The sequence below is a fragment of the Moschus berezovskii genome, chromosome 27 (genome assembly GCF_049115385.1).
Source record: "Moschus berezovskii isolate FMDL1 chromosome 27, NW_MosBer_1.0, whole genome shotgun sequence".
In the NCBI taxonomy this organism is placed as follows: Eukaryota; Metazoa; Chordata; class Mammalia; order Artiodactyla; family Moschidae; genus Moschus; species Moschus berezovskii.
In genome coordinates this window covers 40,853,470-40,877,320 of record NC_142486.1, presented here as the reverse complement: position 1 = coordinate 40,877,320, position 23,851 = coordinate 40,853,470, and the positions used below count along the sequence as shown (strand labels likewise).

The window sequence follows — 23,851 nt, the reverse complement described above, 5'->3', positions numbered from 1 at the left end:
AAAAGTAATACAATGAATGGATAAAGAAGATGTGGTACATATATAATCAATCTGCTTTTGGTGTTGACCATCTGATGATGCCCATGTGTAGTGTGTTGAAAGGGTTAGTCGTTCAGTTATATCCGACTTCTGGGGAGCCCATGGACTATAACCCGCCAGGCTCCTCTGTCCATGGAATCCTCCAGGCAAAAATACTGGAGATACAAACTACAAAAATACTAGAGAAGGGTTGTCATTCCCTTCTCCAGGGGATCTTCCCAACCCCGGGATCGAAGCCAGGTCTCCCACATTGCAGGCTAATTCTTTACCATTTGAGCCACCATGGAATCCCATTCATGTGTAGAATCAGCCATAAAAATAATGAATTTTAGTCAGTTCTAGTGAAGTGGGTGAACTTAGAGCCTATTAAACAGAGTGAAGTAAGTTTGAAAGAGAAAAACAAATATCGTATATTAACATATGTGTATGGAATCCAGAAAAGTGGCATTGATTATCCAATTTGCAGGGAAGACATTGATGTAGAGAATGGACTTGTGGACACAGTGGGGGAAAAAGAGTGTGGGACGAATGGAGACAGTAGCACTGACATATAAACACTATCATGTGCGAAACAGGTAGCAGGTGAGAAGCTGCCATTTAACAGAGAGCCCAGCCTGGTGCTCTGTGATGACCTAGGGGGTGAGACTGGGGGAGGGGAAGGGGGCTTAAGAGGGAGGGGATGTATGTATAACTATGGCTGATTCACATTGTTGTATGGCAGAAATCAACATAATATTGTAAAGCAATTTTCCTTCAATTAATAAATTAAAAAAATTTTAAAAAGAAATACAAACAGCATGATACTGACAGAAAAACAGACACACAGATCAGTGAAATAGGATAGAAAGCCCGGAAATGAACCCACACAATTATGGTCAATTAGTCTACAACAAAGGAGGCAAGAATATACATTGAAAAAAACAGAAAAAAATAAGTAGTGCTGGGAAAACTGAACAGTTACATGTAGAAGAGTGAAATTAGAATATTCTCTAACACCATATACAAAAATAAACTCAAAATGGATTAAAGACCTAAATGTAAGACCAGATATCATGAAATGCCTAGAGAAAAACATAGGCAGAACATACTTTGAGATAAATTATAGCAATATTTTATTGGATCCATTCCTAAAACAAAGGCAGTAAAAGCAAAAATAAACAAGTGGAAACTAATTAAACTTAAATGCTTTTGCACAGCAAAGGAAAAGATAACCTACTGAATGGGAAAAATTATTTGCAAATGATATGACCAATAGGGATTAATAGCTAACATAAATCTTCAGCTCATACAACTCAACATAAGAAAACCCTAATAACCCAGTTTTAAAAATAGGAAGAACTGAATAGGCATATTTTCCAAAGAGGAAATGCAGATGGCCAACAGGCACATGAAAAGATGCTCAATGTCACTAATTACCAGGAAAATATAAATTAAAACCACAATGATCTATTCCCTCACACCTGTCAGAATGACTGTCATCATAAAGAATACAAATAGAGGCCTTCCTTGGTGGCTCAGTGGTAAAGAATCCACCTGGCCAATGCAGGGGACCTGGGTTCGATCCCTGGTCCAAGAAGATCCCAGATGTCTCATGGCAACTAAGCCTGGTGCCACAACTACTGAAACCATGCTCTAGAGCCTGGGAACCACAACTACTGAGCCCACCTGCTGCAACTACTGAAGTCCCACACCCAAGAGCTTGTGCCCGGCAACAAGAGAAGACACAGCAATGAGAAGCCCAAGAACAGCAACTAGAGAAAGCAAAGAGTAGCCCCTGCTCACCACAACTGGAGAAAGCCTGTGCACAGGGACAAAGACCCAGCATAGCCAAAAATAAAAGATACATATATAAAAAATTAAATCAAAAAAGAAATCTTCCTTTTAATGTGGTGTATATGTGTGTAATGCTCAGTCAGTCGTGTCTGACTCTCTGCAACCCTATGGACTGTAACCTGCCAGGCTCCCCCGTCCCTGGGATTCTCCAGGCAAGAACACTGGAGTGGGTTGCCATTTCCTTCTCCAATGCATGAAAGTGAAAAGTGAAAGTGAAGGCGCTCAGTCACGTCCAACTCTTTGCGACCCCATGGTCTGCAGCCTACCAGGCTCCTCTGTCCATGGGATTTTCTAGGCAAGAGTACTGGAGTGGGGTGCCATTGCCTTCTCCAAACTGTCACTATACCACAAGTCAATTAACACAGCCACAATTACTCAGGTGATTCAAACAAAATTGTCTTCTGTCAAAATTACTGGTTGGCTGACTAGAACTCTGATTCCCTCAAGCTGTATCAAAGGATTTATACCATACCCTTTAATAAAAAGCACTGACACTTTAGAAGCTAGTAAAAGTGTATTTCTACATTTGGCATTCTATATTGTATCTCTGCATGTAAACTATAAAAGTTTGAAGATCGGTTGATTTTACTTATTTGTTTTGGTCTCTGTTGTGGCACGCGGGATCTTTGGTCTTCCTCAAAGCATGTGGGACCTAGTTCCTTGACTAGAGATCAAACCTGGGCTCCCTGCATTGGGAGCTCGAAGTCTTAGCCATTGGACAGCTGGAAACAGCTGGGGAAGTCCCTGAAGATCAGTTGATTTTAAAAATCTGATTTTAGTCTTGGATTATGTTTCCATAGTCCTAAAACTGTTGCACAGACAACTAAATAAGGACCACTAAAGCCAGACTTAACTGTATTTCCCACATATGAAAGATGATTTTTTTTCCCCTGAATCATTTAGTTCTTTGAATAAATACACAGATACTGCTGCATACTTCCCTCCCTCAACACTGTCTCGATATCCATGCTGGAAAACCTTCCTCCTACCACTTTCTGTTTTCCATGAGATTTACCTGTGTGCTTGTATCTGATACTGACAATTTATATGGAGTTGCTACTCTATGTTACATACTCTTACATATAAAAGCTCATGTAAGTCTCATCCCAGTTTTGTTTACCCTGATTCTGTGGCTCTACATAGGACGGACTTGGGGTGAGCCCTGTCAATCTGGCTCCACGTCCATCCTCTCAGATGCTCTGATATCTGAGGATGATGAGAGAGACTACAACTTCTTTCTCCAGTCTTTACACTGGGTTTTGCACAATGGAGGAGCTCAGAAAATACACATTAATGTTGATACACATTAATGAGCTGACCAATTTAACTAGCTATTTTAATACTGTAACACAGCTTTTAAAGTTATGCTTTAGAAATATCAAATAAAACCATTAAAATGAGTTTAATGCCCTCACACATGGGGCCTTAAATCAAGTACTTTACCATGCAATACAGAACATGGCCATTGCTCTTAGGGAGTTAAACAGGCATGAGAAATTTAATCACTTAAATATACTTTGCTATAGTCATAAGCCACAGTTGATGAAAAATGAAGCAAAGAGTTAAATAGAACTCAGCTTTTTCTGTCTGGAAAGCCTTTGACATCTGTTTTTCCAATAACTATGCCGATTATTTTCTGAAAAACAAAAAGGTTATAGAAGACGAATATTAAACACAGATGGAGATGGTAAATTTAATTTCATGGACTTGTTATATTTTACTGGCTCTAACAAACATTTTTGACTAAGAACCATTTAAATGTATTTATTCCAGGAAAACATCTAAAAGAACTTCATAAATGTTCATTCTACAAGGAATAGTACAAAGTAATAAGACAGTTAACTGCTATTACAAATATAAAAATTTAATACTTAGTATGTTTCTACTTTATTTTCAATCACTAGGTGGAGCACAGTTACTGCCCTATGCTATCAATGCTTACTGAATTCATTCAAAGCACATGTATAATGCAATTTAATTTGCCATGGTCTTCAAAACTTTCTTTTATATACGGTTTTCTAACAATCCACATAAAATTGCTTAGCTTCTTAATGCAAACATGCTGGACAGTAACATATATTAGACTGTAACAAAACTTGCATATCACTGCTAATAAATCTAAGCTCTAAAGTCCTAGATCTTAAACTTTAACGGTATTAACATGTTTTTAATATTTTTAATGTTCTCTTTAGTGACTAACAAAGAAAAATTAAATATTTTTAAATACTTTAAAAAATAAAAATAACTACCTTTTTCTGAAAGGATGAACTCATATCACATAGTTCTAGCTACTGAGTTTAACCTTGCAATAATCTGTTCAATTTTAAATACATGCAATCTTTTAAGACTACCACATCCTAGCTGAGCTATTAGCTAGTCTTATTACATTTAGACACACTGTTATTATTATTTTTAATTCCATATGCTGCAGCTCTCACTGAATTTTGCTAGGAAAACAACTAGTGAGAATATTGAGTAAAATTTTCTAACTGAAGAAGCAATTAGCAAAGAGTTTACCTTTCAAAAAAACTGTAATAGCGATAATTATTTTTAACATTAATAAAGTTTAAATTGCAAATTATTAAAGTTATATGTGCTGCTGCTAAGTCATTTCAGTCATGTCCAACTCTGTGCAACCCCATAGACAGCAGCCCACCAGGCTCCCCTGTCCACAGGACATTCCAGGCAAGAACACTGGAGTGGGCTGCCAGTGCCTTCTCCAATGCATGAAAGTGAAAAGTAAAAGTGAAGCTGCTCAGTCGTGTCCGACTCTTAGCGACCCCACGGACTTCAGCCTACCAGTATCCTCCATCCATGGGATTTTCCAGGCAAGAGTACTGGAGTGGGTTGCCAGTGCCTTCTCTGAAAGTTATATGTAATTTATCTCATTTTAAGAAATCTGATTTGCACATTCCAAATGTAAACAGCAGACTGCTGGGGGTAGGAAAGATAAGGGAGTATGATAATTGCTTTATAGTAAGCTCTTCACCTTATGATATGATTCCACCTAGATTTCTTTCAAATAAATAACAATCTTGGCAAATTTGAAATGACTGGTGCCCCCACAACCCTTCTCACCAAAATAAATTTTCACACAATGATTTCAGAAACACATCCTTTGTGTACATTTATATCACAAAAGCTCTACACAATAACAAGTATTTCAGTATATAACTTGGACAGTTTGATTGGACAATAGATGCTGCTTAACAAAAATGCTTTAATTTTGCAATGCTAAATTTGCTATATTTAATTAAAATAATACAAATAAACTTCCAATAATTTTTAACAATTACTAGTCATATCTATAATCTCCTAATGTGCAGACAAAAAAAGACTAATTTTCATTCAATTGGCATAAATACAAAGAGGTTTAAAAGTGTTTAATATCTAACAATCACTAGTGCAATGAGTATCTGTATACTTGTCAATTATACAAGCATGTGTTGAAATGATTCAATAATGTTGACGTAATATCACCACCTAAAGCTTCAACAGAGAACAAATGAACTACTGCACTGCTGAAACTTACCAGATTAGCCATATTTGGATGCAGATTTGAAAGTGCAGTAAAGTTCTTTGATGCAATGGAGTTGGCCATTCTTTTATCTGCATTTTAGAAAACATAATTTAGATGCATAAGTTAAACAACTGAAATAAAGCTTGAAAAATTCCAAGACTGAAAAAAGAATTTATTTAGGAAAGTAAGGGATATTCTACTCATTCTTTGGGAAATCTTTATTTATTTATTTGGCTGCACTAAATCTTAGTTGCAGCTTGTTAAGTCCTTTGATTTTCAATGTGACATGAGGAATCTTCAGTCTCTAGTTGTAGAAGGTGGGATTTTTAGTTGCAGCATGCAAACTCTTAGCTGTGGCTTGTGGGATCTAGTTCCCTGACCAGGGATCGAATCCATGCCCCCTTCTCAGAATCTTAGCCACTGGACCACCAAGGAAGTTCCAGGAAAATTTTATATTACAACAGTGAAATGTAAGTTAGATTCAACCTGTAAAAAGCATATTTTTTAAAAAGTCTTTTAAAGTTATGAATGATATAGTTAGGTTTCAATTTTTAACTTGCACTTTGCAAAAAAAGTTAGTCAATGTTTGAGCAAATTTACAGTTTCAGATGAGAGATGATACAGTGGGACATTTGCAGATTTAAATATTTCTTACCATAAAGCCTACATTAAAAAAAATAGCAAAACTACACTGTAACCACCTCAAATCATGCTTTTAGATACATTGTATATGGGGATAGGCAGTACTTCATCCTCCCCTCTATGGTAAGTAAACTCCATCAGGGCAGGAGTAGCATCTTACACACAATTTGTGAGTGCATTTCAATGCTACCTTGCACATAAAAAGCACTCAATAAACATGAGATAAATGAAACAGAGACTTGTCCCTCAACTTAGTCACTAGAAAAGGTTTTAGTGTAGTAACAGCTGTCAGCTACACCAAACTAGCAGATTTACTTGATTTCATTTCATGTGGCCTCTTTAACAGTGAATGCCCTCATCTTCAGGCTGTACTTTCAGGACACATTGCATAGCATAAGTTTCAAGAAGGCTGCACAAATACTCAAATATGATTTTGAATTCCAGTGCCACTAGTTTGTAGCCAAATGTTTTGAATTACTGAGCTTTAATCTCCTCATCCACAAAATATGGATAACATCTACCCTACAAGATTGTTGTGAGAATTCAGAATAGTGTACATAAACAGCCAAGATGTCCATAGGCTCTTGACAGATGAGAACACTGCTTCTCATTCTTATCCAATGTACCAGTTTCTGCGTTCAAGCCAGAATAAACAATTTAGCAGTGTTAAGGTCCTACTTATTCTTCAGCCCAGTCTGATCTGGTTGAAACTGATCACTATGCAATTTCAGTCTCTGAAATACTTGCCAGCCTGACAGATTCATTCATTCATCCATCCACTCAGCCAACATTTATTGAGAGCCTGTCAAGTTCTAGACACTTGAGTTTAGAGAAGACAAACTATTCAGTAGCCAGATTTTGTGTAAAAATACTATCCATCTACATACTGAGTTCTCCAAAATTTTACCCCTTAACATCTCTTGGTGGTTACTGACTTAGAGGAATATCACATGAACTCTATGAAGTTCCTTCACTTCCTACTGTTAATCAAAATATATGGTGATATACTTTAGTGTCTGTCTACAAAAAGAAAATGACAACTTACTTCTCTAGGTTTTTGAGAAATACAAAATTAACATGAAATAAAGAGGCCAGTATGGTGATACAGAGATTACACCATTCATTAGCAACTGCTGTCCCTTCTATTTTCCAAATATATTTTAAAAGTCTCTGTTTCTCCATCTCCAGTGCCATCTCCTCAGCCCAAAGGTCAGTCATTCCTCATCTAGAATACTGCTATTACCTAGTCTTATACATAGTTTATTCATTCAACACAGGTGAGTTGAGTGTCTGACATGTATCAGGTACTGAGTCAGGACAGGAGAGGTGACTCAGAGAGAAGTAAAAAAAAAAAAAAAAACACAGAGTGCCAGGTATGGGCTAGACGTGTACAGCCCCAAAACTATACAGCTCCTTGACAAGGTAAAGGGAAAGGTGGTGGAGGTAGTCCAGTTAAGGTAACCTGGTGGCACTGTCACAGGTAATAGTTGTGGAGTGACTATGATGAGGTTGGCCCTATACTACAGACACTGGATACACATCATCTTCCCCCCACCCCACCCCCCACAGTTAATTACCACTCTCCAGATAACTCAGCAGCTCTCCTCTCCACAAATGGGACCTGGGACCTTGCACACAGTTCCGTCTTCCTTGAGCATCCGCTACAATCCCACCCTCAGATCCTCCCAAGACAAGAGCTTGAACATTTTGGGGGTCTCAAAGAGAAGATCTTATCACCCTCCTTCAAGTATCCCCCAACCTCTATTCCTTCTCTCAGCATTCTTAATTCCCTTGTTACAGGGTGGGGTTCAGGATGATAGGGCTGTGCCTTGCCTTGCCCTTACTGTGTCCTACAGTGCCTAGTTAGGCTAGCACTTCAGGCATAGTAGTTGCTAGCTATTTGTTGATTAATGAACAAATCCTAAAAGAAACCTGATTTGTAATTCGAGAATAATATTGCTACAATTAACTTTCTGGATAAACAGAATTTTAGTTAATAACTAATTTTACATTTATATCCAGCATTTAAATTATAGAAACAAGTATAAATTGTAACCTACTATTCTAGATCAACAGAGTTTCCAAAGAGCTGGCATTGACGGTCCTATATAATCTTCTAGTTTATTCTACAGACCTGTGCTGGGGCTGCTACAGAGAAATCTTATGTGGTTATTTCTGTACGTGAAAATCTCCCCAAACTTCCATCACAAACCAAAGACTTTTTTTTTTAACAAACTTTGACAAAGTTGGCGACCTTGCCTAGAGGGGAACAACTGTTCAATTATTTTTATAAATCCAATTTAAAAGGGTAGTTTTTACTCCTTCAGTGGGTACTCAGCAAGTTTTTCATGCTCTGGGTTGGCCATAAGAAAACGGACAACCGGCCATCACTGGAAAATTCACCAGCACGGAAACAAAAAGAGCCCTTGCTAGTAAACTTTCAAGGTAGTCTTAATTTTTTTTTTAACCAAACACTGCTTTGAAAAAAAGAACGAAAGAGAGGGAGGAAGGGACATGACTTGCACACAGAGATTAAAAACCGTCCCTTTTAAACCCTCAGTTCAGTTCAGTTCAGTGGCTCAGTCGTGTCCGACTCTTTGCCACCCCATGAATCACAGCACGCCAGGCCTCCCTGTCCATCACCACCTCCCGGAGTTCACTCAAACTCATGTCCATCGAGTCGGTGATGCCATCCAGCCATCTCATTCTCTGTCCCTTTCTCCTCCCGCCCCCAATCTTTCCCAGCATCAGAGTCTTTTCCAGTGAGTCAACTCTTCGCATGAGGTGGCCAAAGTATTGGAGCTTCAGCTTTAGCATCAGTCCCTCCAGTGAACACCCAGGATTGATCTCCTTTAGAATGGACAGGTTGGATCTCCTTGCAGTCCAAGGGACTCTCCACACTTTAAAATGTACCTGAAGATTTCAAATCTAGGACATTCTAGAACAGGGAACACTGTGGAGAGGGCGCCCGAGGTGGCGGGGAGCGGGGTACGAGTCGTGGGTGGGGGCCTCCAGGGCCGGTGCCACCCCTGCGCACGTGTCCGCACACACCTGCCAGCCCCACAGAACGGCCGCGCGTCAGCCAGGCTGGGGGTCGGGGGCGGGCGGGCGATGCAGAGTTACCTCAGAACGCGCTGATACCCCCGCATCGACAACACCGCGCGTCCACATTCGCCGCGCCACGCGGACGAGCACACTCCACCCGTGTCCTGTGTGTTCCTACATGACTGTGACTCCGCGGGTGTGGACTGGAGGCCGGCGTCAGCTGCCCACTTCGCACCCCGGCTTGCACCCCGGCGAGTGCCCCGAACCGCAACCCGCCGGCTTCCACCTCTCGAGGGCACCGGGGTGACAGCCACCCACGGAGCCCGCGGGCAGCCGGGAAGGGAGACCGTTCCCACCGCGGACGGCGCGGCCCGGAGGCCTGCCCTCAGAAACAGACCACGGCCCGCCGCCCGCCGCCACCCGGCTTCACCTCAGCGTTCGCGCCGGCTGCTCCCGGGAGCTCTCGCTCTTGGACAGCAGCCAGCCGCACGCAGACCCTGACCAGACGCCTCCCCCGCTCGGCCGAAATTCTGCTTCTTCACAGAGCGTTCTGCCCACAGCCCCGGCATTCGACGGTCGCCGCGGGAGGGACACCCTTGGACCGTTAGCCCAGGCCCCGCCCCCGCCGATCTCAGACTCCGCCCACTCTTGGGCTCTGCCCAGCCCCCGAGTTCTGATCCAGCCTCCAGATCCGACTCCACGCATGCCCCTCCCACCGATCTCAGACTCCACTCACGCTCTGACTCTGCCCCGCCCTCAGCTTCGACCCCGCCCCGCCCCCGTCAGCAAACTCAGGTTTTACACCCTCCCTGACTGCCCCACCCAAGCTCTGCTGACTCCGCCCACTCCTGGCCCCGCCCCACCCCTCGCCCTGACTCCGCCCTCAGCCCTGCCCTGAGGTTCCAGAAGCCTTGAGGGTCGCCGCCCCTCTGTAGTCTGGGTCTTGAGGAGACTCAGGGAGACTGACCGCGAGTTGTTCCCGTTTCTTTGCTTTCCCGGGGGCCCGAGCCTGTCCTCCAGACTCCCGGGCGGGAGTCCGGGCTGCTAAGAACCAGGTGTCCAGGAAGATGCTGGGGATCTTTTCTGCTGAAACAGCAAAATGCACGAGACGTTGCTATAGAAAGTGCAGCAGCTGAACGCACAGCTACAAACATGTCCTAAGTGTAGCCGGGAAAATCTGGAAAAGCCTGCGTGTGTCTATTCAGCAGCCTAGTTGTGAGCTAGTTGTGAGCCTAGCTGTGTTCTGACTGGGGAGAGGTGGATCGAGTGTAGCAGGGATCTGTTAGTTCTTACGCGGCATGTGACTCTGGATCTCAGTGAAAGAAGAGAGCACGGAAGAAAGAAGGGTGCGTGGTTGCTGATAAGGCTTCTAGAAGGGGAGCGGGTGTTGGATGCAGACTTGTCACCTGCTGGGGGAGTGTGAAGAAAGGCCAGGCTGCTAGATCGATAACGCTAAACCCTGATGATGCTATTTGTATCATTTCAGATGCATACATATAGAGATACACTATATGTATAATTTGATGTGCTAAATATTGGGCTTTGGTGAACTTGACAAAACATTCGCTGGGCTTTTTAGTTAGTACCATTTGGAAATCTTTTTAGTTTAATGACATAAATTTTATTGAAAGAGGAAGACCCCTGTAGAAGGAAATGGCTACCCACTCCAGTATCCTTGCCTGGAGAATTCCATGGACAGAGGAGCGTGGAGGGCTACAGTCCATGGGATCTAAGAGTCGGAGGTGACTGAGTGACTAACACATAAAAGAGTACTAAATCAGGGGCAAATAAGATCCAACAACTAAATTCTTAAAATTTGTCACCAATTACTGTCCACTTGTAGCATTACTTAAATTATTGAAATTCTTTCTTTAAAAGGAAAAACAATTTTGGTACTTATTACACAGCCATGAACTGCAAAAGAAAAGTGCAACATCAGGGGCAAGCCTTATAAAACTATGTTTTATGTTGCATCTTTTTTTTTTTTTTGCTGTGTTGCTCTGTTTCCAGGATTTTAGTTCCCCCACCAGCAACTGAACCCCAGCCCCAACAATGAGAGCACCAAGTCCTAAACTGGACCTCCAGGCAATTCCCTCCTTTGTTATTTTTTAATTTCCCAAACAATGGTAGAAAGAAAAATAAAGTACCTGCATTCCTGCTGCTTAAATAAAGTTAAAATTTTTTTTCTTATTCCTTTCCACTCTGTCTTTATAAACACATACCTTGATCTTTCCAAAAGAATGAACTGGAATTCTTAGTCTATTTTAAAGGGAGAAAAAAGGTATAAAAAATAATTTGTATGCATTTTTCATTAGAGCCTCACTGGGGGAGTAAAATTTTAAATTTTCATTTGCATTTTTTCATATTTTAGCAAATTAATTTTAGCTGAAAGGTATCTAAGATTAAACAAGTATAGTCAACTTCACCAGGACACAATAGGCTTTTCATAAGACATGCTGCTTTGAAACACAAGCCTGAAAGAGTGGAATTGTTTGATGTCAATAATGAAATTGGGACACCCCCCCACCTTGTTACATAAAGAATTCATCTCTTCCGTTTTTATAGCAATTCCATTCTTAACAATAAAATTGACTTGTCAATACATTTTGGATGGATATGAACAGAAGCAAAGACAGTGAATGCCTAGCCTCTCCACTTTATGTAGAAGTCGAGGGTGAGTGAACAAAGGTCAGCATTGAAATTGCTTGCGTGTCTGGCTAAAGAAAATGGTGTGAGGCCACACCCATCACCTCCCTGGAGCATGCCAGCTGTCAGGCCATTGAGGAGCATGTCACAAAGGGGTGACAGGCAAAGCATGTAGCAATCAACTTCACACGTACTAATCACTCGGGAGGGGGGGAGATGACAATTATTTTAATGAATTACAAAACCACCTTTTATTTATTCAACAACAAAATAACTTTTGTAAAATTGGTCCAGTGATTACATATCCTTCCCAGGAGCTGAAATACTGACAACTCAGTTACTAGTCTCCTTCTCCACTCCTCCATCTATAATGGACCAGCCAATAAAGGGAAAGAATCTGAAAAAATATATGGGGTGGTGGCTTCCCTGGTGGCTCAGTCTAGTGGCTCGCCTGCAGTTTAGGAGACCAGGGTTTGATCTCTGCATCAAGAAGATCCCCTGAAGAAGGAAATGGTAACCCACTCTAATATTCTTGCCTGGGAAATCCCATGAACAGAGGAGCCTGGTGGGTTACAGTCCAGAGGGTCACAAAGATTGGACATGACTTAGTGACTAAACAACAAGAAATATGTGCTAGGAAACCAAAACACTTGTTTTTTCTTGCAGTAGTCTGGAACTGAGCCATATCCCCAAGGAGTGCCTGTCATTGGTGTTTGGTCCATGCTATGCATCCTTTCTGCACTCTGCACGCCTGCCATGTGCTGGACCAAAGAGAATGCATTGAGGGAAGAGTGGAAGAAGCTCTTCAGCACACGGAGCACAGGTGTCCCTTTGGGGAGGGGAATCCGGTGCCCCCCCAGCCTGCCCCACCAGAGGGTTGCTCCTGGGACAACACAGGGAAGGGCTCCTCTCTCTGGAGGGCTGTCATGGGCCAGGTTCACCACAGTTTACATCAGGCATAAGCTGAGAGTCAGACACGACTAGACAACAACAACAGAGTCCAAATTACTCCAAGCTAAGGGTACGAGTGTTTGGGAGAAGCCGACGTCCACGCGCGGCTCTACACTTTCCTCCTCTGGGTCCAAATCCTGGGCTCTGTTCTGTGTTTGCTTTATGAATTTGCTCAGCACTCGATAGCTTGTCTGTGTTGTTCACATGTTGGCCAAATACTAAAAGATGAAAGAGAAAAACTCAGCAACAAAAGACACTTTTATTTTTAATTGTCACTCTGTAAAAGGACCATGGATATTTCTCAGCATGCTTAATTCCAACACACATCAGCCAGAGTTCTCTCATCTTAGCTGTTCTATCGCACAGTTGTCTAAAATGAGAAAATAAATGAATCCTAGAAACTAAAAGGCTATCTGGTCAAAATTTCACTTTTGCCACTAATTAGCTGTGTCGGTCAAGACTCTCTGAGCTTCATTTTCCATATCTGTCAAATAAAAGGTTTGGGCAGACCCAAGGGACAGGTGAACATGGGAGTACAAACCGTGAGGCTCTCTATTTATCTGTGTGTTTGTTGGTCTCTCTGGATGGACAGTTTTGGAAAGCTTGTTCATGTCAGATTTCTCCCATGGCTGATGTGACAACTGGGCTTCCCAGGTGGCGCTAGTGGCAAAGAACCCACTTGCCAAGGCAGGAGACAAAAGAGACGTGGGTTCCATCCCTGGATTGGGAAGATCCCCTGGAGGAGGGCACGGCAACCCGCTCCAGTATTCTTGCCTGGAGAATCCCACGGACAGAGGAGCCTGGTGGGCTATGGTACATGGGGTCGCAGAGTTGGACACAACTGAAGTGACTTAGCATACAGTGTAGGAACTGGCCAAGAGCTGGTGTTTGCTGAGTGAATCATTCAATAATCATGAATAACATCAACTTCCAAAAGGTGACACTGCTGAAAGGGGGAACATTTTGCTCACTTGGGGGGCATAGAGGCTGCTACATGTATTGAGAGGAGATAAACAGATTTGTGTCTTAGGGCTTTTTCAAGTTCTTTCTAGTCCTAACTTAGCTGACTGTAGTGATCTTAGAAGAGTTATTGAACTCCACATAAAATGTAAATAAACATGACTCTTCCCCCTTTTTTATTTTAAACTCTGAAGGGTCATAGTGTACTCATCCCTATGAAGTAACAGATGGGAGAGACTTCCTTGGTGGTCCAGTGGCTAAGACTTTGGGTTCTCAATGCAGGGGACCTGGGTTTGATCCCCAATTGTGGATCTAGATCCCATATGCCACAGTGAAAATCCTGCATACTTAAACTAACATCCTGTGCAGCCAAATGAATAATTACTTTTTAAAAAAGGAAATAACAAATGGGAAATTATGGATGGCTGCATTCCATTGATAACCATCACTAAAACAGGTTGCAAAATACTTTAATATTCCTGGCTGATAGTATTTTGGGACCAGGTAGGCTATGAAAACAAGTTGAAATGGCTCCACCATTCTCCTTTCAACTCAATTTCCCCTAAATTAACCAGATTTTAGTACACAAAAGGGGCTTCCCTTTGGAAGGTGGCTCAGACTGTAAAGAATCTGCCTGCAATGCGAGACCCAGGTTCGATAATCCTCTGGAAAATATTCTTGTCTGGCGAATCCCACAGACAGAAGAGCCTGGCAGGCTATGGTTCATGGGGTTGCAAAGAGTCGGACACAACTGAGCAACTAAAGAGAAGTACACGAAAGAAGAGAACTGTCACAAGTTTCCTGGAAATGTCCATGTGTCCGTCCTTCCTTGGCAGAGCTCAGAGCCATGGCCATGCAGAGCCCTGCAGCCTTAGCAGTGTCCTACAGGCGTCACCAGATTCCATGCAGGTGACACATCAGGTCATCCGTTGGGAAATTCTTTCCCTCAAATTGGTTTTCTAACAATTTTAAGATCATTGCGGGGTTGGGGGAGGGGGGAGGAGGGTGTCTCAGTTGAAATGTTAAATGAGGTGGAAGGCATGGAAATGCAGTCAAGTAATAAACGTTCCAACCCGGTGCCACAGTCAGAGTGAACATTGGTAAGGAATCGTGACAAAGCGGCTTAGGAAACAGGGTGTGATAGGGAATTTAGGGCTTTATGAGGACTTAAAACAGGCACAGTCCTAATGTTAACAATAGGAGTACGGGAAGGGCTGGGCAGGAGGATGAGGAACGGAAGAGAAACTTGCAGGGCACAGCAATGGGGCCGTGCAGACTGAAAAATAAGTCCCAGCAATGAGATGTGACTTCACGTCCATTACGGTGGCTGCAATTAAAGATAGACAATAACAAGTGTTGGTGAGGGTGCAGAGATATCAGAACCTTCCTGCACAGCTGGTGGGGATGAAAATGACACAGCTGCTGAAGGAAAAAAAAGTCAGGCAATTCTTCAAAGAGTTACTCAAAGAGTTGCTCAACAAAGAGTTCCTGTCTGACCCAGCAGTTTCACACCTAGACATCTCACCAGGAGAACTGGAAATATATGTCCACACAAAGTTATATATGAATGTTCATAATTCATGTGTGTGCTAGTCACTTAGTTGTGTCTGACTCTTTGCAACCCTATGGACTGTAGCCCGCCAGGCTCCTCTGTCCACTGGGATTCTCCAGGCAAGAATACTGGAGTGGGTTGCCATGCCCTCCTCAAGGGGATCTTCCCAACTCAGGGATCAAATCAGGGTCTTCTGTATTGCAGGCAGATTCTTTACCAGCTGAGCTACCAGGAAAACCCATAATAACCCAAAATGCAAACAATTCAAATGTCCCTAAACTAATGAATGGATATACTTAGAAATAGTTAAAATGGTCTATCCATACAATGGAATATTATTTGGCCATAAAAAAGAATTAAGTCCTGGGACCTCCCTGGTGGTCCAATGGTTAAGCTCTGCACTCGCAGTACAGGGGGCACAGGTTTGATCCCTGGGTGAGAAACTAAGATCCTGCATGCTGCACAGTGTGGCCTAAATAATTAATTAATAACTTTAATTAAAAATAATTTCTGTCTTGATTACCTATTGAAAAATAGTATTTTTTTTCCCAAAAAGAAACGAATCACTGATACCTGTTACACCAAGAGGGCCTTTTTGAAACCATTATACTAAGTGAAAGAAGCCAGTCACAAAGAGATACAGGTTGTCTGTGTTGTATGTGCTGTGTGCTAAGTCATTTCAGTCGTCTCCGACTTTTTGCGACCCTGTAAACTGTGGCCTGCTGGGCTCCTTCGTCCATGGAATCCTCCAGGCAAGAATACTGGAGTGGGTTGTCATGCCCTCCTCCAGGGTATCTTCCTGATCCAGGGATCAAAACTGTGTCTCTTGTGTCTCCAGTGTTGGCAAACGGGCTCTTTGCCAAACTAGCGTCAGGTGGGAAGCCTGCACTTACATGAGTCATCTTGCACTTATATGAGATGACCATAATAGACAAACCCTTAGAGACGGAAAGTAGATTAATGTTGGCCTAGAGCTGGGTGGGGGATGAATGGGTATGGGGTTTCTTTAAGGGGGTGATGAAAATGTTCTGGAACCAGATAATTGCACAACTCTGAATATACAAAAAGCAATTCAATTGCATACTTTAAGAGGGTGAATTGTATGATATATAAATTCTATCTCAGAGAGCCATTATGTTTTTTTAAATGAGCCTCAGGTTTCCTCAGTGTTCTTGTGGAAACTATGAGCCAGGGAACTGTGACCTTCTGAGATTGGAAAACCCAACACTTCAAATCTGCCGAGAACATCCAGAAATTTTGACACCATCCTGAAAGTTCTGGTTTATGGACGAGGAGGAGAAAAATGGTATCCCGGTATAACACATTTTACTACCTGAGATTAAGTTTGAGTTTCCCCAGCATGAATCATGCTTAAAGACACACCAAAGGTTTCTTTGCCATCTATCATTTAATTCTTGCCAGTTACGAGGCCATGAATAGAAGACACGAAGTTTTGTTTCAATTTGTTGATCGAAAGCAATCAGCTTATTTTAAAAAAATAAAGATTAACAAAATCATTGGTTACACTTGAAACTAACACAACACTGAAAATCAACTATAGTCCAATATAAAATGTGTGTGTGTGTGTGCACGCGCTCAATCATGTCTGACTCTTTGCGACCCCATGGACTGTCGCCCACCAGGCTCCTCTGTCCATGGACTTTTTCCAGACAAGAACACTGGAGTAGGTTGCCATTTCCTTCTTCAGGGGATCTGTCGAAACCAGGGATCTCTTGCATCTTCTGCAGTGGCAAGTGGATTCTTTACCACTGAGCCACGTGGGAAGCCCATAATCCAGTATAAAATAAAAATGTAGAAAAGAGCCTGGGAATTGGCACAACTTTTTATGTTTTATCCCTAAATTAAATGTTATTTTGATATTTATATATTGAGTTGTATGGGGAAAAGTTATCTGTATGTGGTCTCATGTATTGTTGCGAAAAAAATCACTGATGCTTTTTCTTCATGTCTTAGTGTTTGGGCACACCAGCGTCAGCTTCCAAGGGCAATCTTGTAGAATTCCAGGACATTTTGCTTTTCTTCTTAGCATTCTTGAAATAAAAATTGACTATATTTTATTATTTAATGATAGCATATGATGTCAGACAATATTTGTATAGATTTTACCACTCAGCTTTAGAACAGATGGTGGTTAAGAAGGAGTTCATTCTCTCCCTGTCTTCACAGCAAAGAATAAAACAGGTCGTTATAAGTCACTTCTATATTATAAAAATTTTTTCCTCTTGATCAGTCCTTTTCTGACCCCAAGGTCACAGCTATTGCAAAATTTTATTGTGGCTTGACAAATTCTCCATGTCAACTCCATATTAGAGGATCTTTCATTTATTCAATTAAACAAGTGGAAATGGATACCACCTGTGCTCTCATATTTATGATGTCAATAAAGCCCACCATAATTACACTGTGCTGTTGAAAAATGGCATGCCAGCAAACTGACAGGCATTTGGGGGTCATCATTTCACACAATACCCACCACTGATCAAGTTATTTCAAAGGCTTCAAGCCACAGATTAATAGGAAAAAAGACTTTGCCTGTCAAATCCTTTCATTTATATTTTGCAAACCACTCCACTAAACAAACATATTTATTATATCAGTCTCTTTACAATTACAAGGGGGGAAACTTGAAAACATGTTGAAAATGATGTCCTTTGAACTATAATTAAAAAAATACTAAAGTTTACAACAGTGATTCCACATAAATTCACTTTAAATAATTATTTCATGAGAGGAGATGTTGATACAGGGTCCATCTTTAATATATAAGTTTTAATACAAATTTTAATTTCTTATCCCACTGGGCAAGACAGTAGAATGTGATAAGGAGTAAGAAATTAGGAATGACAGGTTAAAATTCTACTTCTAAGATGCATCTTAGATCATTAACATATGAAAACCCTTTACCTACTTAGGCAAATGCTTCCAGAGTTCGGTGTGACTATATTAATAGGTTCCCTATCACAGTGTTTGGGCTTCCCTGATGGCTCAGATGGTAAAGAATCTACCTGCAATGCGGGAGACCCAAGTTTGATCCCTGGGTTGGGAAGATCCCTGGAAAATGGAATGGCTATCCACTCCAGTATTCTTACGGGGAGAATTCCGTGGACAGAGGAGCCTGGCAGGCTACAGCCCAGGCAGATCACAAAGAGCTGGACATGACTGAGCGACTAATAGTTATCACAGTGTTTAAAAGGGAGTCAACCTATTAAAATAGAAATGTTCCCCAGCTGGATCAGCTTTGTCTTGTGTCAGTGTTCTTTTTGGTAATTTTTAAAAATTAGAGTATAAAGATTGAGTTCTGTTTAAGGTAATAATAAAGTTCTGAAATAGTGATGGTTATAAACCCTGTGAAAGGAATGTCACCGAATCATACACTTTAGAATGGTTAAAAAGAGGGGGGAAAAAAAGGTTAAAATGGGAACGTCCCTGGTAGCAAAGAGTGGATAAGGATCGGTCTGCCGATGCAGGGGATATGGGTTTGACCCTGGTCAGGGAAGACGCCACACGCTGCGGAGCAGCTAAGCCTGCGCCCCACAGCCACTGAGCCTGCGCTCTAAAGCCCACAAGCCGCGGCTGCTGAAGCCCAAGAGCCTAGAGACTGTGCTCTGCTGCAAGAGGAGCCACCACAATGAGACACCCGAGCTCCTCAGTGAACAGTAACCCCCAGTCTCTGCACCTAGAGAAAAGCCTGCGCAGCAGTGAAAACCCAGCACAGTCAAATATAAATAAATATTTTTAAAATGGCGAATTTTATGTTACATATATTTTGCCACACACAGAAAGATTGAATTCTCCTAGCCCTATAAATGACATAAACTTGAGGCTAAACATTTCTGAGAAGTCAAACTGTAATACTTCCCATTTTTCTATCCTCTCGAGGATGGCAGAAACACGTTTGATAACACTGAGAGGATTTTTACACTGCTTATTTCGTTTGCCTTGTGTCTGGTATACCTCCGAGCATCCTTCTTAAAGACCTAGAAGCACACTATAGCTAAACAGCCTCTTTACTCCTCTGTGACATGGAGGCAGGAGAGGCGTCTAAACCAGGGGTCCTCAACTCCTGGGCCACAGGCTGGTACTGTTCCGTGACCTGTTATAAACCAGGCTGCACAGCAGAAGTTGTTGTTATTGCTCTTTGGTCTCTAAGTCATGTCCAGCTCTTTGCGACCCCATGGACTGCAGCACACTAGGCTCCCCTGTCCTTCACTATCTCCCGTAGTTTGCTCAGATTCATGTCCATTGAGTTGATGATGTCATCCAACCATCTCATCCTCCGTTGTCCCCTTGTCCTGCCTTCAATCTTTCCCAGCATCAGGGTCTTTTCCAATGAGTCAGCTCTTCACATCAGGTGGCCAAAGTATTGGAGCTTCAGCTTCAGCATCAGTCCTTCCAATGAATATTCAAGATTGACTTCCTTTAGGATTGACTGGTTTGGGATGTTTTTTTAAGTCTAAATAAATGAATGAATAAAAGCAATCCTTTTGATGTCTGCATCTTCTGCAAATAAGTAACTGTGCAATCCAACTCTAAAAGACATTGAAAATATCGAGACACAGAAGAGAGAGTTTGGAAGCTGGGAGATCTAGACTGAGGTTGGCAGACTCTATCCCACGGACCAAATCTGGCTACCACGTGTTTTTCTGACTGGAGAGCCATTGAATAGTTTTCACATATTTTAATGGTTGAAAAAAATCAAAAGAAGAATAGTATTTCACGACATGTGGGAATTATACGAGATTCAAATGTGTCTATAAAGTTTTAATGGAACACAACCACTTATATAGTCTAGAGTTGCTTTCACACCTCAGTGACACATTTGGACAGTTTCAACTGGTACCATGTGCATACCAGCATGTTCAGTCGCTTCAGGCATGTCCGACTCTTTGTGATTCTATTGACTGTAGCCCATCAGGCTCCTCTATCCTTGGGATTCTCCAGGCAAAAATACTGGAGTGTGTTGCCACACCCTCCTCTAGGGGATCTTCCTGACCCAGGGATCGAACCCAAGTCTCCTGCTTTGCAGATGGATTCTTTACCCACTGAGCCACCTGGGGAAGCCCAGCAGAGACCCTATGTCCTACTAAACTTAAAATGCTATCTGACCTAGGTGGCTCAGTGGTAAAGAATCCACCCGCCAAAACAGGAGACACAAGAGATGCAGGTTCGATCCCTGGGTCGGGAAGATGCCCTGGGGTAGGAAATAGCAACCCACTCCAGTATTCTTGCCTGGAAAATCCCATGAACGGAGGAACCTGGAGGGCTACAGTCCATGAGGTTGCAGAATCAGGCACGATTGAGCACACACATACACAATTTTATAGAAAAATTTTATTGACTCCTCTTCTAAACACTCTCTGGGGATAAAAAGTTTTCCATTAGTGGCAGAGTTGAGCAAGGTGGCTAGTCTTAGGTGGAAATCTTATTTACACGTGTTAAAAACAATGCTGTATGTAAGTAAAAATTAGCCTTCAAAAATGTAAGTAAAAATGTAAGTCAAAATTAGCCTTCAAAAAGTACAACTTGTCCTATTGGGGGATCCTTTCCTGGGAGTTCTTTTATGATCAGAGCATAAAAATCAATGGTTTCTAGAAAGAAATTGCCCTACGGTCAACCTGGCTGAAATGCACTGATTATGCAAAGTGGTGGGTAATTGCTTTTGAGGGGCTGGAGTGGCAGCCAGTGTGCTTCAGGAACACGTTGCTGGCTTGTGAGACAGATGTTTTAGATGACTTGGTTTCTCTCCATAAATTAAAACTCTGTGTTACTAGCAAAAGCAGGGTTCGGATAGGTTGAAACTCAGGTTTAAAGGCTCGGCTCCGGCCATTGTGACATTTTGCCAGGAAACTGTGACCACTGGCACTTGAGAACCGCTGTAAAAGTGCTCTTTAAAAGTCTTGAGCACATATGATCAAAAAACCTATAGTAAAAATGTCAATAAACAGGGAGAAATTATTCCACGTCTAAAGTTATTGACACTAAGATGTTTGTGGCGTTTCATTTTACTCCAACGTGTGGCCCTACATGTTAGCCGCCACAGTAATGGCTCCACAGAAGCTAAGGAAACCACAAAGCACAAAGAAATTTTTATCATTCCCAGGTTTCTGACTCCACGCTGAAAGGTCTCGCTTTGGGCCCTTCTCTGGTTTTAATTGCCTTTTTGCACTTATTCCTCAACGTTAGGTTGTAACTTGACACTCACTTAATGTCTTGCCACACCTTGAGGGCAACAAGTTATTGTTTCATAAAAAGTGCAGTTAAACATGAGCACCGCTCTACCGGATCCATCACCGATTCCACAGTGATACCCTTGATACTTAGTGATCGAGAAACCATCAACTCTGACTCCTTACTCCTTGTCCCGATGTTTCTCCTTTTAGACCAATTCTTTCTCCTTATTTCTCAGAGCACTCAAAACAGCTTGGAGTGGGGGATTTCCCTGGCAGCTCAGTGGTTAAGAATCTGCCTTCTTCCCCTGCCCTAAAAGAATCTGGGGATGGAGCATCGATGCAGGGGATGGAGCTTCGATCCCTGGTCGGGGAACTCAGATCCCACATGCTTCTGGGCAACTAAGCCTGCATGCGGAAACTAGAGAAAGACTGTGTGCCACAACAAAGACCCAACGCAGACAAAATTTTTTTTAATAAATTAAGAAAACAGCTTGGAGGATAAGACCCCATTTATGTAAAAGAAGGTTACCTAGTGATCAGTTACCTATTGCTATGTACCTACTGAAAACTTCACAGCTTAAGACAACCTCCATTTATCATCACAGTTTCTGTGGGTCAAGAATCTGGGCATTCCTCGGCAGGGTTGTCCACTTGGGGTCTTGCACAAGGTTGCAATCAGAGTGTCGTTTAGGGCTGAGGTCTTATGGAAAAGTTCAACCAGGGAAGAATCCACTTCTAGACTCATATGTTGGTTGACAGAACTCAGTGCCTCCAGGGCTGTTGGACTGTGGGCCTCAGCTCCATGCAAGGGGACCTTCCCAACAGGGCAGATTGCTTCCTTAAGATCGAGGGCTGAGAAGGCACATAGTCTGCTAACAAAGACACACGTCACAATCTTGTGGTCTAATCATGAAATTGATGGTCTTGACTCAGCTGCATTACTGGGCAGGATCTGGCCCATGCTCAAGGGTCAAAGACAGCCCAGGCATGAATGCCAGGACTCTGGGTCACTGGGAAGTAGTTCAGAGGCTGCCCACCATGGAAGGGCAGGCGTGTTTTCTTGCTTGATTATGCATAGAAGATTTCTGGTAGAACACAGAATAATTTATTAGAAATTTCTGGGAATTCCATGGTGATCCAATAGTTAGGACATGGTACTTTCACTGCGGAGAGGCTGGGTTCAATCCCTGGTTAGGGACCTAAGGTTTCACAAACTGCATGGTGAGCCACCTCCCTCCTCAAAAAAAGAAAGAAAAAGATGGAAATTGTTGGTAGTGATTACCTCCAGGAAGGACTAGGGCATCAGAGATAACAGGAGAAGGGATTTTTACTTCTCATTTTATACATTTCTATATTGTTTTACTTTAAAAAACAAACATAGTTTGTTATGTTTTAGTTTTAAATAGAAAAAGGGCACTCAAAGTTATTTTCCAATAACTGTATCTTTTAAAAAGTAGTCTGGACTCAAAGAATAAAAATCAGTGAACCCAATTCGCTTGCGTGCACAAATTAGTAAGCAGTGTAGAAATGTAAGTAAATATTTAACAGTAGTATTTTATAAAATCAGATTATTTTTCCAAACCACCTAAAAGGGGCGTACATCATTCACTTCCCTCACAAAAATTTATTGCATTCAATCAGCACAGGAGCTGAGAGATAGATCAGGACTAACCCATGTCTGGAAATTACCTCTAGTCATTAGATTGTTTCAGAATCGATGACTGCTTTGGCTTCATAAAGGGGCTCATTTCAGTGTCCTGTTTCTCCCCGCGTCTACCCAACATTGCCAAATAAAATGCAGGATGCCCAGGATGCCCCTTGTAATATTTGGGAAGAACTTACACTGAATGGCTCAGACAATAAAGAATCCACCTGCAATGCGGGAGACCTGGGTTCGATCCCTGGGTCGGGAAGATCCCCTGGAGGAGGGCACAGCAACCCACTCCAGTTTTCTTGCCTGGAGAATCCCCATGGATAGAGGAGCCTGGAGGGCTACAGTCCAAGGAGTCACAAAGAGTCAGACATGACTGAATGACAAAACACAGCACTTTCACTGAAAAAGTGTTCAGTGTTTTATCTGAAGCTTATTTAACCAGGCAGCCTGCAGTTTTATTTGCTTATCTGGCACACAACCCCAAAGTTGGCCTCACTGAGCTAGCTCAGTAGCTCTGGGGTTGGGGGGTGATGGTGATCTTGCCCCCCAGGGGACATTTGGAGTTGTCTGGAGACTCCGGGTCACAGCATGGCGTCAGGGTGGAGGGGTCAAGTGCTGCTAGCATCTAGCAGGTAGAGGACAGGGACGCTTCTAAACGTCCCACAGCGCACAGACAACCCCCGTGATAAAGACTCCGACCTCAGATGTCAGTAGTGCCGACACTGAGACCGTTACCCTCGCTCCCCCAAACTCGGGCCTGACTCACTGCCGGCCTTGGTGAGGAACTGCGGATGCGCAGGTGAGTTTAGAAATCATTC

The 23,851-nt window shown here is 42.4% G+C and overlaps 1 protein-coding gene across 2 annotated transcripts in view; it reads right to left on the bottom strand.

The window, feature by feature from the left end:
* MEIOB (meiosis specific with OB-fold) overlaps nt 1-5,473 on the bottom strand; it is a 30,937-nt gene extending 25,464 nt beyond the window's left edge. For both annotated transcript variants that reach the window (XM_088833035.1, XM_055410518.2), the window contains exons 1-2: nt 5,405-5,473; nt 3,451-3,508 (exon numbers count right to left, since the gene is read on the bottom strand). In XM_088833035.1, the coding sequence (XP_088689161.1) occupies nt 3,451-3,508; nt 5,405-5,473 (127 nt within the window). The remainder of the gene's footprint in view (nt 1-3,450; nt 3,509-5,404) is intronic.
* Nucleotides 5,474-23,851: the final 18,378 nt, after the last annotated feature.